Source organism: Chiloscyllium plagiosum, unplaced genomic scaffold, assembly GCF_037043375.1.
Source record: "Chiloscyllium plagiosum isolate Xiang-an unplaced genomic scaffold, Cpla_swu_hap1 HiC_scaffold_12, whole genome shotgun sequence".
NCBI classification, from domain to species: domain Eukaryota; kingdom Metazoa; phylum Chordata; class Chondrichthyes; order Orectolobiformes; family Hemiscylliidae; genus Chiloscyllium; species Chiloscyllium plagiosum.
Window position 1 is genome coordinate 105,917,963 of NW_028270150.1, and position 14,394 is coordinate 105,932,356.

The 14,394-nt window shown below is 44.0% G+C and overlaps 1 protein-coding gene across 2 annotated transcripts in view; it reads left to right on the plus strand.

Moving 5' to 3' along the window:
- Positions 1–14,394, plus strand: part of LOC122551966 (lysosome membrane protein 2-like) — a 78,443-nt gene that overhangs the window by 49,391 nt on the left and 14,658 nt on the right. For both annotated transcript variants that reach the window (XM_087993162.1, XM_087993161.1), the window contains exons 6-8: positions 2,573–2,692; positions 7,291–7,460; positions 13,689–13,807. In XM_087993162.1, coding sequence (XP_087849288.1) covers positions 2,573–2,692; positions 7,291–7,460; positions 13,689–13,807 — 409 coding nt within the window. The remainder of the gene's footprint in view (positions 1–2,572; positions 2,693–7,290; positions 7,461–13,688; positions 13,808–14,394) is intronic.

Here is a 14,394-nt window from a genome sequence, read left to right on the forward strand (position 1 = left end):
TTTGGAGATGACACCAAAATTGGAGGTGTAGTGGACAGCGAAGAGGGTTACCTCCGATTACAACAGGATCTGGACCAGATGGGCCAATGGTCTGAGAAGTGGCAGATGGAATTTAATTCAGATAACTGCGAGGTGCTGCATTTTGGGAAGGCAAATCTTAGCAGGACTTTTACACTAAATGGTCCTCGGGACTGTTGCTGGACAAAGAGACCTTGGAGTGCAAGTTCATAGCTCCTTGAAAGTGGAGTCGTAGGTAGATAGGATAGTGAAGAAGGCGTTTGGTATGCTTTCCTTTATTGGTCAGAGTATTGAGTACAGGAGTTGGGAGGTCATGTTGCAGCTGTACAGGACATTGGTTAGGCCACTGTTGGAATATTGCGTGCAATTCTGGTCTCCTTCCTATCGGAAAGGGTTGGGATATGAAACTTGAAAGGGTTCAGAAAAGATTTACAAGGATGTTGTCAGAGTTGGAGGATCTGAGCTACAGGGAGAGGCTGAACAGGCTGGGGCTGTTTTCCCTGGAGTGTTGGAGGCTGAGGGGTGGACCTTATAGAGGTTTACAAAATTATGAAGGGCGTGGATAGGATAAATAGACAGTCTTTTCCTTGGGGTGAGGGCATAGGTTTAGGGTGAGAGGGGAAAGATATAAAAGAGACCTAAGGGGCAACATTTTCATGCAGAGGGTGGTATGTGTATGGAATGAGCTGCCAGAGGATGCGGTGGAGGCTGGTACAATTGCAACATTTAAAAGGCATTTTGATGGGTACATGAATAGAAAAGGTTTGGAGGGATATGGACCGAGTGCTGGCAGGTGGGACTAGATTGGGTTGGGATATCTGGTCGGCATGGACAGGTTGGACCGAAGGGTCTGTTTCCACGTTGTACATCTCTAAGTGGGTTAGCTACTGTCCTTTTCACAAAAGGCAGTGTAAAACACTTGGAACTTGAGACCCTACTAGGGACATTTGCAGCAATTGTGCCTCTGCTGATTTATTAACCCTGGCTTCAGTTTGCATTTCAGCCACGGATGCAACATTATCCAAGGATGCCCATTAAGGATTAAGGCATTAAGTGATTATAGTGGGGACTAATTGCCTCCTTGCCCTCTCAGCTCAGCAAATGTAATCAGGTAATGTTTCAGAATGCATGTAGGTTGACCCGAAATGTTTGAGAATCCAGCGTTGACCGTGCAAGGGGCAGCAGTTTATGCAGCTTCTCTCTGTACACCACTACACTGTGAGACAGAGTGGGTGTGTGAACTGCTGGTTACCTTGATTGCAATGTGCTCCTTTGAAAAGCCGATACATAGAATGAACATTCACTGCAAAAACAATGTGTGGTATCATGACTGAATCACTCATAAGCTGGGTGTAAGTGTAAGTGTGGGTGCCCCCCCCCCCCCCCAGCTTCTTGGAGCCTCAGTTTTGTCCACATTTACAGGCAACACCTTGGCTCCAGTCCTCAACGCACTGGTTCAGTGTCTGAGGCTGTCATCAGTCAAGGAGTTGGCTGTTTGAGAGATTAGATTAGATTCTCTACAGTGTGGAAACAGGCCCTTCAGCCTAACAAGTCGGTGTGGAAGAGTAACCCACCCTGACCCATTTCCCCCACCCTATATTTACCCCTGACTAATGCACCTAACACTATGGGCAATTTAGTATGGTCAATTCACCTGATCTGCACATCTTTGGATTGTGGGAGGAAACTGGAGCACCCGGAGGAAACCCACGCAGACACGGAGAATGTGCAAACTCCACACAGTTGCCCGAGGCAAGATTCGAACCTGGGACCTGGGACTGTGGGAGGAAACTGGAGCACCCGGAGGAAACCCACGCAGATGCCGGGAGAATGTGCAAACTCCACACAGACAGACAGTCGCCTGAGAGGGGACTTTGGTCCCTGGCGCTGTGAGGCAGCAGTGCTAACCACTGAGCCACTGTGCTGCCCTGAAGAGTAGTTAGGGAGAAACTGTTTCCATGGTAGGAAGATTGGGAATTAGTCAACACTGATAAAAGATGATATGCAGAAGTACCAAATGTGAGGTGAGAAAGCATTCTGTTTTTTTTTATTCAGGAGAGTGTAGTTAGAATGTGTTGCTTGACAGTGTGGTGATCGCAGAGTCAACTGTGGGTTCCAGTTCAACTGTGCTCTTGTAGAGAGCAAGTGCAGGCACCATGGGACAAAGGACCTCCTTCTGTACTGTAAAGATTCCATGTATCCATGATAAAGAAAATGTGCACAACCTTTTGCCAAATGTTCACCAAAATTGCAAAGCAATTTGCACCGATTCATTGAAGCGTTACAGTTGTGGATCCATCTTATCAGTAGCATATGTCCAAATTATTTCCCAGAAGTCAAATATTTTTCGAAAGATGGATAGCGTTGGGACTGCTTCCTGCCTCAGCAAATTCTGTTTGAGGGTAAAGTGCGTTGCTGGAATTATGTTAGAGAACACTATACCTGGGTAAGCTTCATGTTGACATTTGCTGTATCAGATCACTGTTGCAGAGAGAATTAACCAAGGCAAAGGTCTCAATGATTAACAGAAAGTTGATCATTATCTTTTGGACAGGTCTCTGAATTTGTGGGCATCAAATGCATGCAACATGATAAATGGAACTGATGGAGCCAGTTTCCACCCTTTGATCAAAAGGGACGAGAAGCTTTACATTTTTGCATCTGATATTTGCAGGTAATTGCAGAGACGACTTATGTGTAACTGTGGGAGGGAGCAGAGTTGGAGCCACAATTATTGATGATATAAATGACTTTGTGAATGTACTGTCACCAGGTTTGCAGATGACACAAAAGCAGGTGAAGAGTAAGTGGTTCAGTTGGCAAAAATAGTTCTACAGAGGGATTATAGACAGGTTAAGCCAGTGGGAAGATAATGTGGGAAAGGGTGAGGTTATGCACTTTGACAGGAAGAATAGTGGGCACGAATATTATTTAAGTGAAGAAAGACTGAATGTACCAGATGGATTTTACTATTCCTCATGCATAAATGACAAAAAGCTAGCATACAAGTTCAATGGGTAATAGGGAAGGTAAATGGAATGTTGGCCTTTATTTCCGAGGAAATGTAAAACAAAAATAAGAAGGTTTTGCTAAAACTACACAAGGCCACAGTTGGAGTACTGGGACAGGGCTTGCTCTCCTTTATCTAAGGAATTGAAGACAGTCCAGAGAAGGTTCATCAGGTTGTTCCAGGGTATGGAGGGACTGGCTTATGAGCAGGGTGGGCCTGTACTCATTGGAGTTTAGCAAAATGAAATATGCAAAATTCTTCAGGGACTTGACAGGGGAGATGTTTAGGAAGAGCACAGCAATTCAGGCAGCATCCGAGGATAGGCTGAATTGCTGTGCTCTTCCAGCACCACTGATCCAGAATCTGGTTTCCAGCATCTGCAGTCATTGTTTTTACCTCAGGGGAGATGTTTATCCAAGTAGGAAAGTCTAGGACCACAGGACATTATCTCAGAGTAAGGGGTCACCTATTTAAGACAGAGGTGAGGAGGAATTTCTTCTTTCAGAGGGTAGTATCACAGAGGGATGTTGAGGCTGGGTTGTTAATTATGTTTAAGGTTGAGATCGACTGATTATTTAATCAGTAAAGGAATCAAGTGTTATGGAATTGAGGGTTATTAGGTCAGCCGTGATCTCATTGAATGGTGGTGCAGACATGATGGGCTGAGTGACCTACTTCTGTTTCTGCGGTAACAGTGTGAAAGTCAGAGCTCTGAGGAACTAAAAGGACATTGATGATGTGCTAAACAAATTCCAGGTATATATGTATGTGTATATGTGTAGAGAGAGAGAAAGAGGGGCTGTATGTGTAAGGAGAGAATGAATAGACTGAGACCATTTCCCTGGAAGAAAGAGGGCTGTGAGATGACCCTTTTTCTCCCTCAGGGTGGCTGTAAAGGCTGGGTTTAATAGGGAAGACGAAGATCAAATGTTGCCAAGCATGGAGGTACCCAACACTAGTGGTCATAACCAGCAGGTAGTCACTAACAAATCTAGTCAGAAATTCAGGTGAGATTTCCTTTTCCCCAGAGAAGGTGAGGCTCATGCCCACAGGGGTGGCTGGACTGAAGGGTGTCCTTATATTTAAGGAGTAGCTGTCAAATAGTTGAAGGAGCAAATGGTAAAAAGTGTTGATCGATGAGGTGAAGAGGATGGTGAGAATGTTAACACAAACATTGGCAAGGACATGTTGGTCAGAATGGACTGCCTCTGTACTGCAAATATTATGTAAGCACTGCATTATCATGGCAGCAGGACATTGCAGAGTGCATTTTATTTTCTTGTCCCTCAGTTGTTTTGACAGCCAGATCGTGTCTGTCTTCGACAATCTGTGTACCTAGTCACTGTTCCTGACTGTTGTGGTGTCCAGTGTCCATCCTCCATAACAGTCATATCTCCTTGGTCTTCTATTCCAGAAATATGTGGGACACAACCACAGCCAATCCTTATCCACATGGATATTGATTTACAGAATTGCGCGCTTAGACCTAAGAACTCCATAGATGAAAGTCAGGACAGCAGATGCTGGAGATCAGAGTCAAGATTAGAGTGGTGCTGGAAAAGCACAGCAGGTCAGGCAGCATCCGAGGAGCAGAAGAATTGACATTTTGGGCAAAAATTGATTCTTAATGAAGGGCTTTTGCCCGAAACATTGATTTTCCTGCTCCTCGGATGCTGCCTGATCTGCTGTGCTTTTCCAGCACCACTCTGATCTCGAGTAAGACCTCCACAGCCAGAGTTCCGGTCTGCTTCAGTTCAGAAATAATTAGCCTGTTCTTACACCTTATGAAACCTCTCTGTGTGCATCACTTCCTCGGGTGGGTCTTGAAGCCAAACTATATGACTTGCAGTTAGGTTCATGTCCACTGTGCCACAACACCCCTTCTGTGTCTGCTTATAGAAGCTCAAGTGAGTCCCCAGTAAATGCCCATCACCCATATATATTTAAGGTCAGTTGGTATATAGTTAATACATTGTCTTGCTTCTACTTAAATAAAAATTAGGGTTGATATGCATTATCAAACTTTCAAAACAATTTAAGTCCAATAATGTTTTCACCACGGAAGTGGCAATGTGTCCTGGAGACAGTACACATTGCTGCCACTGGGTGTCAGTGGTGGAGGGAGTGGATTTTTGTGGACGTGGGACCAATCAAATTGGCTGCTTTGTCCTGGGTGGTGTCAAGCTGCTTGAGTGTTGTTGGAGCTGCACTCATCCATGCAAGTGGGGACTACTACATCACACTCCTGACATTCCCTGCAGATGGTGGACAGGCTTTTGGGGATTTGGGAGGTGAGCTACTCGCTGCAGGATTGCTAGCCTTTGACCTGCTTTTGTAACCATAGCATTTATATGGCAGTAAGATTCAATAATTTTAGGGCGTGAATTCTCCCAAGTCCTAGCCTCCAACCCCACACACACCAGGCCATGTTATCACATAGTTTGCCGTTACACACTTTAACACACCACCATATTCCCTGGCCAACATCTCTGTCACAGGCTCGCTGCGGTGTTCCAGCAAAGCTCAGCGCAAGCTGGTAGAACAGCACCTTATTTTCGCTTGGGGTCCCTGCAGCCCTTTGGACCCAGTATTGAGTTCAATAATTTTAGGGCCTGAACTCTCCCATGTTCTCGTCCCCAACCCTAGACACACAACCAGGCCTTGTTATCACAAAGTCTGCCATTACACACTACCTATTATTAGCCACTAACAGTCTCCATCAACAGTTATTCAACCTCCCAGCCAGATCTTTATCGACTCCTTTGTCTGTCTAACTGCTCTGTCTGGGGGGGAAAGTGAGGACTGCAGATGCTGGAGATCAGAGCTGAAAATGTGTTGCTGGAAAAGTGCAGCAGGTCAGGCAGCATCCAAGGAGCAGGAGAATCAATGTTTTGGGCATGAACCCTTCTTCAGGAAACCTGAAGAAGGGCTCATGCCCAAAACATAGAATCTCCTGCTCCTTGGATGCTGCCTGACCTGCTGCGCTTTTCCAGCAACACATTTTCAGCTCTAACTGTTCTGTCTCTTTGGACTCCATCACCACCTATCACTTATTGCTTAGCCCTTTCCCCCCCCCCACCTCAATGTCTGCATATAAACTGACATTTTCCCAGCTACCATCAGTCCTGAGGAAGGGTCACCAGACCCGAAACATTGACTCTGAGTTCTCTTTAGATGCTGCCAAACCTGCTGAGCTTTTCTAGCAACTTCTGTATTTGATTAGATTAGGTTAGATTCCCTACAGTGTGGAAACAGGCCCTTCGGCCCAACAGGTCCACACCGACCCTCTGAAGACCAACCCACCCAGACCCATTCCATACCCTATATTTACCCCTGACTAACACACCTAACACTACGGACAATTTAGCATGGCCAATTCACCTGAACTGCACACCTTTGGACTGTGGGCGGAAGCCAGAGCAGATACAGGGAGAACGTGCAAACTCCACACAGACAGTATTCATAGTTCTTTTAGTTTTTATTTATATGGCAAGTCCAGTTCAGTTTCTGGTCAATGGTAATTGTGGATAGTGAGGGCTTTAATAATCGTAACACCATTAATTGTCAAGAGATGATGGTTAGATTCTCCCTTGATGGTTGTTGACTGGCACTTGTGTAACGTGAATCTGGTACACCCACCTTACCCCAGTTCCAACCTGCCAGCTCAGCACCATCCTCATGATCTGTCCTATCTGCCAATCTTCCTTCCCACCTGTCCGTTCCACCCTCCTCTCCGACCAATCACCTTCATTCCCACCTCCATCCACCGATTGCATTCTTAGCTACCTTCTCCCCAGCTCCAACCCCCTCCCATTTATCTCTCCACCCTGGAGGCTCCCAGCCTCATTCCTAATGAAGGGCTTTTGCCCGAAATGTCGATTTTCCTGCTCCTTGGATGCTGCCTGACCTGCTGTGCTTTTCCAGCACCACTCTGATTTTCAGCATCTGCAGTCCTCACTTTTGCCTACACTCTTTAGGTGCTATGTAGCTGTGGAATAATACTGGAGGTGGAAGGGAATGAAGAGGGTGAAACGGAAGGAGTATGAGAGCTCAAAGCAGATAGAATGGAGCCAACGTAGAGAGGACTGGGATGTACATAAGGGGACAGTGGATGGGGAGGAGCTGGCGTTGTGTGTGTGTGTGTGTGTGTGTGTGTGTGTGTGTGTGTGTGTGTGTGTGTGTGTGTGTGTGTGTGTGTGTTGTAAGTGAAAAATAATAACTTCAAGCAAGAGATGACTTCCAATTGTTGCTGCTTCACACAGGTCTTTCTATTTGATGTTTGAAAAGGAGGTCGAAGTAGAAGGCATTGGTGCCTATCGATTTATTCTGCCAAAAGAGGCTTTCGCAAGTGACCATCCCAGTAACAAAGAGTGTTGTCCAGGAGGGAACTGTCCATTGTCAGGAGTCCTGAATATCAGCACCTGCAGACAAGGTGGGCCATTGACAATCTCTTACTCTGCCGGGGTCATAGGGCAATGTAGAGCTGGCACTGTTCAGTCAGCTTCCTACACATCTGAAAACAGAATCACTTTGCGGTCCCACAAGTGGGTCATTGTACCCTTAGCGTTGGCAGAGACGTCTACAGAAATAAACCATTCAGCCCAAAACAGGCAACTCGGATATGCTGAAAATTTGTTGCTGGAAAAGTGCAGCAGGTCAGGCAGCATCCAAGGAACAGCATATCCTATAACTCGGATATGCTGTCTTCCAGGTCAGATGTTCAATCGAGGCATTACCTTGCTCTCTTAGGTGAATGCAAAAGACCCAATGGCCTTATGGGAGAGTGGAGCGAGGTATCCGAGTTCTTGACCAATACAAATTCCTCAACCGACGTTATTACGATGGATTGTGTAGTCATTAGCATGTGGCTGTTTCTGAGATCTCTCTGATCCCAATTGGCTCTTTTTTTTCTACATTATTTAAGTGATTACAGTCCTAACTGACTGTAAAGTCTGAAGGTTGCATAAATGCAAGCCTTGTTTGATCATGGCTCACATTCTAACACATCCCTATGTATTTACTGATCAAATGCCACCTCCCCCGTCAACGTTCATCTCCATCTCCCTTCAGCATTCACCCCCATACACTCCTTCAACATTCATCCCTGAAATCCCCTTCAATCCACCGGCTTCAACATTTACTAACTCGTACCCTTTCAACATTCACCCCCAACAATTCCTCCCTTCAATAATTATCAACCATCCCTTTCACATTTACCCCCATCCCCTTCAACATTTACCTCCATCCCCATTCAACATCCACTCCTTCCACCTCTGGCACTCAGTAGCAGCAGTGTGTCCTGTCTATAGGATGCGTTGCAGGAATTCACCAAAGATCCTCCGACATTACCTTCCAAACTCACGACCACTTTCATCTAGAAGGACAAGGGCAGCAGATACATGGGAACACCATCCCCTGTAAGTTTCCCTCCAAGCCATTCACCATTCTGACTTGGAAATATGTCACCATTCCTTCAGTGTCGCTGGGCCAAAATCCTGGAACTCCTTCCCTAGGGCATTGTGGGTCAACCTATAACACAAGGAGGCAAAAGTGAGGACTGCAGATGCTGGAAACCAGAGTTTAGATCTGAGTGGTGCTGGAAAAGCACAGCAGGTCAGGCAGCATCCCAGGACCAGGAAAATCAACGTTTCAGGTGGAGAGCCTCCCTCTATTCCTGATGAAGGGCTTTTGCCCAAAACGTCGATTTTCTTGCTCCTCGGATGCTGCCTGACCTGCTGTGCTTTTCCAGCACCACTCTGATCTATAACACAAGGACCTAATGGTTCAAAAAGGCAGCTCACCACCACCTTCTCAAAGGCAGCGTGGGATATGCAATAAATGTAAAAGAATTCTCTGTTGGATTTATTATCTACGATTTGTTTCGCACTAAATCCAGGTTGGAAACAAATTTGATCATGTTGTCAATTTGCATGTGACACTTCACAGAATCGAGACAATTTTCAAAGTCATCCTGATCAGTTCTATAAATCGCATTAATCTATCAGACCTCAAGTGTGGTCAACGGCCCAGCTGTTATCATATCTCGTGTGGTGTATCATCGACCGTGCACCAACATTGTTGGCACATCACATTGAGTCCAGAGTCTGATCAATATATTTTGAGAGTTTGTAGTATAATCTCACACTGTTCCTCTGGAATCCTTGAACTAATCTGTGACAAAGTCCAACACTGCTTGTTGAGGTCACAAGGCATTTCCAACAGTTTTCGTTCTCTGGATTTCCCTCACGATAAAATCTGAAAAAGGAAAACTTGACTAAACAGGAATCAAAACAGCAAATGGTACCTCAAGCGTTATCCTTTGTAATAAAATACCATTAAAATATGGAACAAAAACTGACTATTATATTTCAGTTGGTTACTAGTCAATGACTCTTTTGTCTGTTTACTGTTTGGCAATGTTGTGTTTTTATTGATTACTTATGGTTGTTTTTATTTAGTGGTTAATAGTTGGTGACTTGTGTTTTTTGGGTTACAAGTTTGTGATTGTTTTGCTTAATTACTAATTAGTAACTTGTATTTTCGATGATTACTAGGTTAGTGAATCTTTTGCTTGTTTACTGTTTGGGGCTGTCCTGTCAGCCGGTTACTAGTTAGCAGCTGTTTTTTGTCTGTTTATTGGTTGGGAGAGTTTACTTTGGTTAGGTGCTGGTTGACACAATAATAACCACAATAGTAATATATTTATTCATGATGCACATTCACACCTTGAAGGCTTTGTTGTACTGTAACTTGCATTTTAAAAATTAATAAGTATCAGCAATAATCAGGTCAAAATTGAGTGCAAATACATCTCTCATGAAGTAACAAAAATAGCTGGGGAGTGGTGGATGGAATGTTAAAAGAAGGATACTGTGAAAGTATTCAACTGACTGGAATAGTTTTAAATTGAAATGAAACAATTGCTCACAATTGCAAGGCCCCCTTCCAAGGTGGAGACAAGCCAATTACCCCCAAGGAGGTATCTGAAAATAGAAACATCCCATCATCCAGACATGTGATATTAACATATGCAAATATTTAACTTTTAACTTTGTTCTTGCTTTTTACTATACCGAGGTATTTGTACCTAAAATGGCGCCTTGTGTGGCAACATTTATGCACTTTTCACTGTACTTCAGTACATTTGTACTTGATTACACGTGACAATAAAGTCAATGGTTGTCACAGACAGACCCGCTTGGAGGATGGGTGAGTTGCTGGAAGATTTGGGGACTGCTAATGTTGTCCCATTATATAAAAAGGGAGGAAGGGACAGAGCAGAAAATTGAAGGTCAGTCAGTCTAACCTCCAGTGTTGGGGAAGTTGTTAGAAAGTATTTTGAAGAGACTGGATATGTCTGCATTCGGACAGAAACAAATTAACCAGCATGAATTTCTTAACAGTAGCATGGTGGCTCAGTGGTTAGCAGTGCTGCCTCACTGTCCCAGGCAACTGTCTTGTGGAGTTTGCACATTCTCCCCATATCTGTGTGGGTTTCTTCTGGGTACTCCGGTTTCCTGCCGCAGTCCAAAGGGGCAGAGGATGGTGTGTGTATGGAATGAGCTACCAGAGGAAGTGATGGAACCTAGTACAATTGCAACATTTTAAATGCTGCTCCATAACCACCTGATGAAGAGGCAGAGCTTTGAAAGCTAGTGATTCCAAATAAACCTTTTGGACTATAACCTAGTGTTGTGTGATTTTTAACATTTAAAAGGGATCTGGATGGTTATATGAATAGGGGGGGTTTAGAGGGATATAGTTCAGGATATCTGGTCGGCATGGACAAGTTTTTTTTTAGATTAGATTACATTACAGTATGGAAACAGGCCCTTCGGCCCAACAAGTCCACACCGACCCTCCGAAGCGCAACCCACCCATACCCCTGCATTCACCCCTTACCTAAGGCTACGGACAATTTAGCATGGCCAATTCACCTAACCTGCACATCTTTGGACTGTGGGAGGAAACCGGAGCACCCGGAGGAAACCCACGCAGACACTGGGAGAACGTGCAAACTCCACACAGTCAGTCGCCTGAGGCGGGAACTGAACCCGGGTCTCAGGCGCTGTGAGGCAGCAGTGCTAACCACTGTGCCACCGTGCCGCCCACGGTGCAAGTTGGACTGCAAGATCTGCTTCCATGCTGTACATCTCTCTGACTATGTACAGGTTAGGTGGATTCGCCATCTTAAATTGCCCTTGGTATCCAGGGATGTTCAGGTTATGTGGGTTAACCATGGGTTACAGGGATTGGGTGGGTCTGGATGGGGTGCTCTTCAGAGGGTTGGTCTGGGCTTGGGCTGAATGGCCTGCTTTCACACTGTATGGATTCTAAGATAGGAGTTGATCATTTTTGACAAGTTTGGTTTTTTTGAAATGGTACGCAAAAGTGTCCATTAGTGTATGACAATAAATATTGTCTGCATGGACTTTAGCAAGGCTTCTGAGAAGGTCCCATGGCAGAATGGTCAAGAAAGCGCCCATGAGATCCAAGGTAAAGGGGCATGCTGGACGGAAAACTGGCTGAGAGGCAGGAAGTTAAGGGCAATTGTAGACGGATGTTTCTGTGACTGAAAATCTGTTTCCAGTGCGTTCCTCAGGGCTTGGTGCTGGAGTCCTTGCTATTGTGGTGTGCATTAATGATCTGGACCTGAAGGAAGGGGGTATGATAAAGAAGTTTTCAGATGACACAAAAATTGGTAGAGTGACAAATAATGAAGAGAATAGCTCTAAACTTCAGGAGGTTTAGAGCTGAAAGATCTGGTCTGGTGGGCAAAGCACTGGCAAATGGAATTCAATGCCGAAAAGTGTGATGTAATGCACTTCAGGAGGGCCAACAAACTAAAAAAGCTAAAAAGAAGAGTTGAGGAGAAACGGTTTTCACTAACAGTGCCTGGATTTCACTGCCTGAAAGGATGTTAGAGTCAAAAACTCTTGTAAGATTAAAGCAATATTTAGCTTTCCAATACATTGCTGTAACCTCCAGTGCAATAGGCCAAAAGCTGGAAATGGAATTAATGTTGTCAGACATAATGGGCTGAATGATCTTCTGTGCTGTAGATCTCTTGGAATGCACACTGGACCCAGTATTTCAGTGGAGGTGCTGAGTGTCTTTGGGCAGATAATGGAAGAGAGGCTGCTGTCTCTATTTTCTCTCTCTGAAGAAATTGACTCCTGGCTCCTAACGAAACAGCTAGAGAGAACACTAATTAAGGAATTGAACATTTTCAGTAACTGCAAAATTTGCTATGACTGATTGTATCCAAGAGGACAGTTAATCAGCATCAGCCTCAGGATAAAAACTTTAGCCTTAAAGACAACCAAAGGACCAAACCAAACAAACATGGTTATGTCTCTTTGTAGACAGCACTATTCCATTTTAATTTTGTATTAGTGTGCGTGGATGTTGTGTATTACTGTGAGTGTAGCAATGTGTGTGTGTTAATTAGTGAATATGGGTGTGTGTGTCTATGTGTGTGTGTCTGTGTCTGTGTGTCTCTGTGTATGTCTGTATCTGTGTGTGTAAATTAGTTTGTCTATGTGCCTGTGTGTACATTAGTGTGTGTCTGTGATCATATGTATTAGTATGAATGTGTCAGGGTGTGAGCTTGTGAGAATGGGTATATGTGTGTTTTTTTTTCATTCCCTCATGCAATGTAGGTGTTGCTGGCTGGGCCAGCATTTATTGCATTGTTGCCCTAGAGAAGATGGTGGTAAGCTGCTTTATTGAACCACTGTAGTCCATATGCAACACGTTGTTATGTGTGTGTATGTCTGTGTCTCTGTGTACAAGGTTTTGTGAATGATTATTGTGAATCTGTGTGCAAGTATGTATGCCTGTGTGAGGGTGAGTAAGTGTGTGTCTGTGAATGCTTGTGTGTGATTCTGTGTCCACGTGTGTGTGCTTGTGAGTACCTGTGTTTGTGTGCACTTGCATCTGTGTCTCTCTGCATGTAAGTGTGTGTGTGTTTCTGTATGGATATATCTGATTGTGTGCTCTGACTGCACTAAAGTTGATGACTTGATATTTTTGTTAAATTATTTTCCTAGATTTCGACAGTTAATATATTTCCTCTTTCTTTAACTTGGAATACCTCATTGATTGGCTTCTTATTTCTTACAGCAAAAGTAAACTCCATTTTTAACCATAGACGGGTACATTCTTAGGTGGAAAAAAATATGCTGCAATACTTTAATACTACAAAGAACACTGGATGCTATAAATCTGAAACAAAAACAGAAATTGCTGGAAAAACTCAGTGAGCCTTCTTCTGGAGAAGAGACATACTGGACTCAAAATATTAACTCTGTTACTCTCTCCACAGATGCTGCCAGACCTGCTGAGATTCCTCTGCACTTTCTTTTGTTTTATTGTGACCAGACTAAGAGGTGAACAGAGAGGGCTAGTTTCCCTCTACTCACCTGGGAGTAACACAATACACAGTAATTTCCTAGTGGTCTGGTGTCAATATTAGATTTACACTACTGTTACATCACCAACTGGTGTGCAAGGGAACACTGTCACAATCCATGACATTGTCCCCAGATGCAGAGCCTATTCTCAGTCCCTGCTTCATGCGTCTAGCATTGACAAGGAGTAGAACAGATTGATTTCCCTTTGAAATGTAAACTTCATTTCTTTTGCTCTGATATCCCAGGAGCCCCTATTTTCATATCATCACCTCATTTTTACAATGGAGATCAGCGACTAGTGAGTGACATTGGCGGAATGGAACCTAATACAGAAGCTCATCAAACATTCCTCGATATTGAACCGGTAAGCGAACATAACTGTTTGTGCTATACATGTCATCCCCAAGCCTTTTTAAAAAATGTGATATTTTATTTATTCTGTGATGGGACTTGGATGTTGCTGGCAAGACCACATTTATTGTCCATCCCTAATTGCCCATGAACTGAGTGGCATGCCCAGACCATTCGAGAGAGCAGTTATTGTTGTGGCTCATTGGCACATTCAACTGGGGCATTCAAGAGGGCATTGGGTGATAACTTAAATAGAAACAGGGTTCTGATGAAAAGGCAGGAGAATGGCACTAATTTACAATACTTAGAGTCAGTGCAGAAATGATGGGCTGAATAGCACTGTAACAATTGTGTAATGCTGTAATATGTCAGCCATACCAGATAAGGACAATAGGACAGTTGTGAACCAGATGGTTTTTCACATTGACAGTTGTTATGGGTACCATTACCAAGAATAGTTTTATATTCTAGATATGGGAACTGATTTAAAATTTGTGTATGTTTGTTTATATGTGCTAATGTACGTGTGCATATGTGTGTTCATGTGTCTTTTTGTGCTTGTGTATGTATGTGTGTGTTCATGCATGTATGTATGTTACT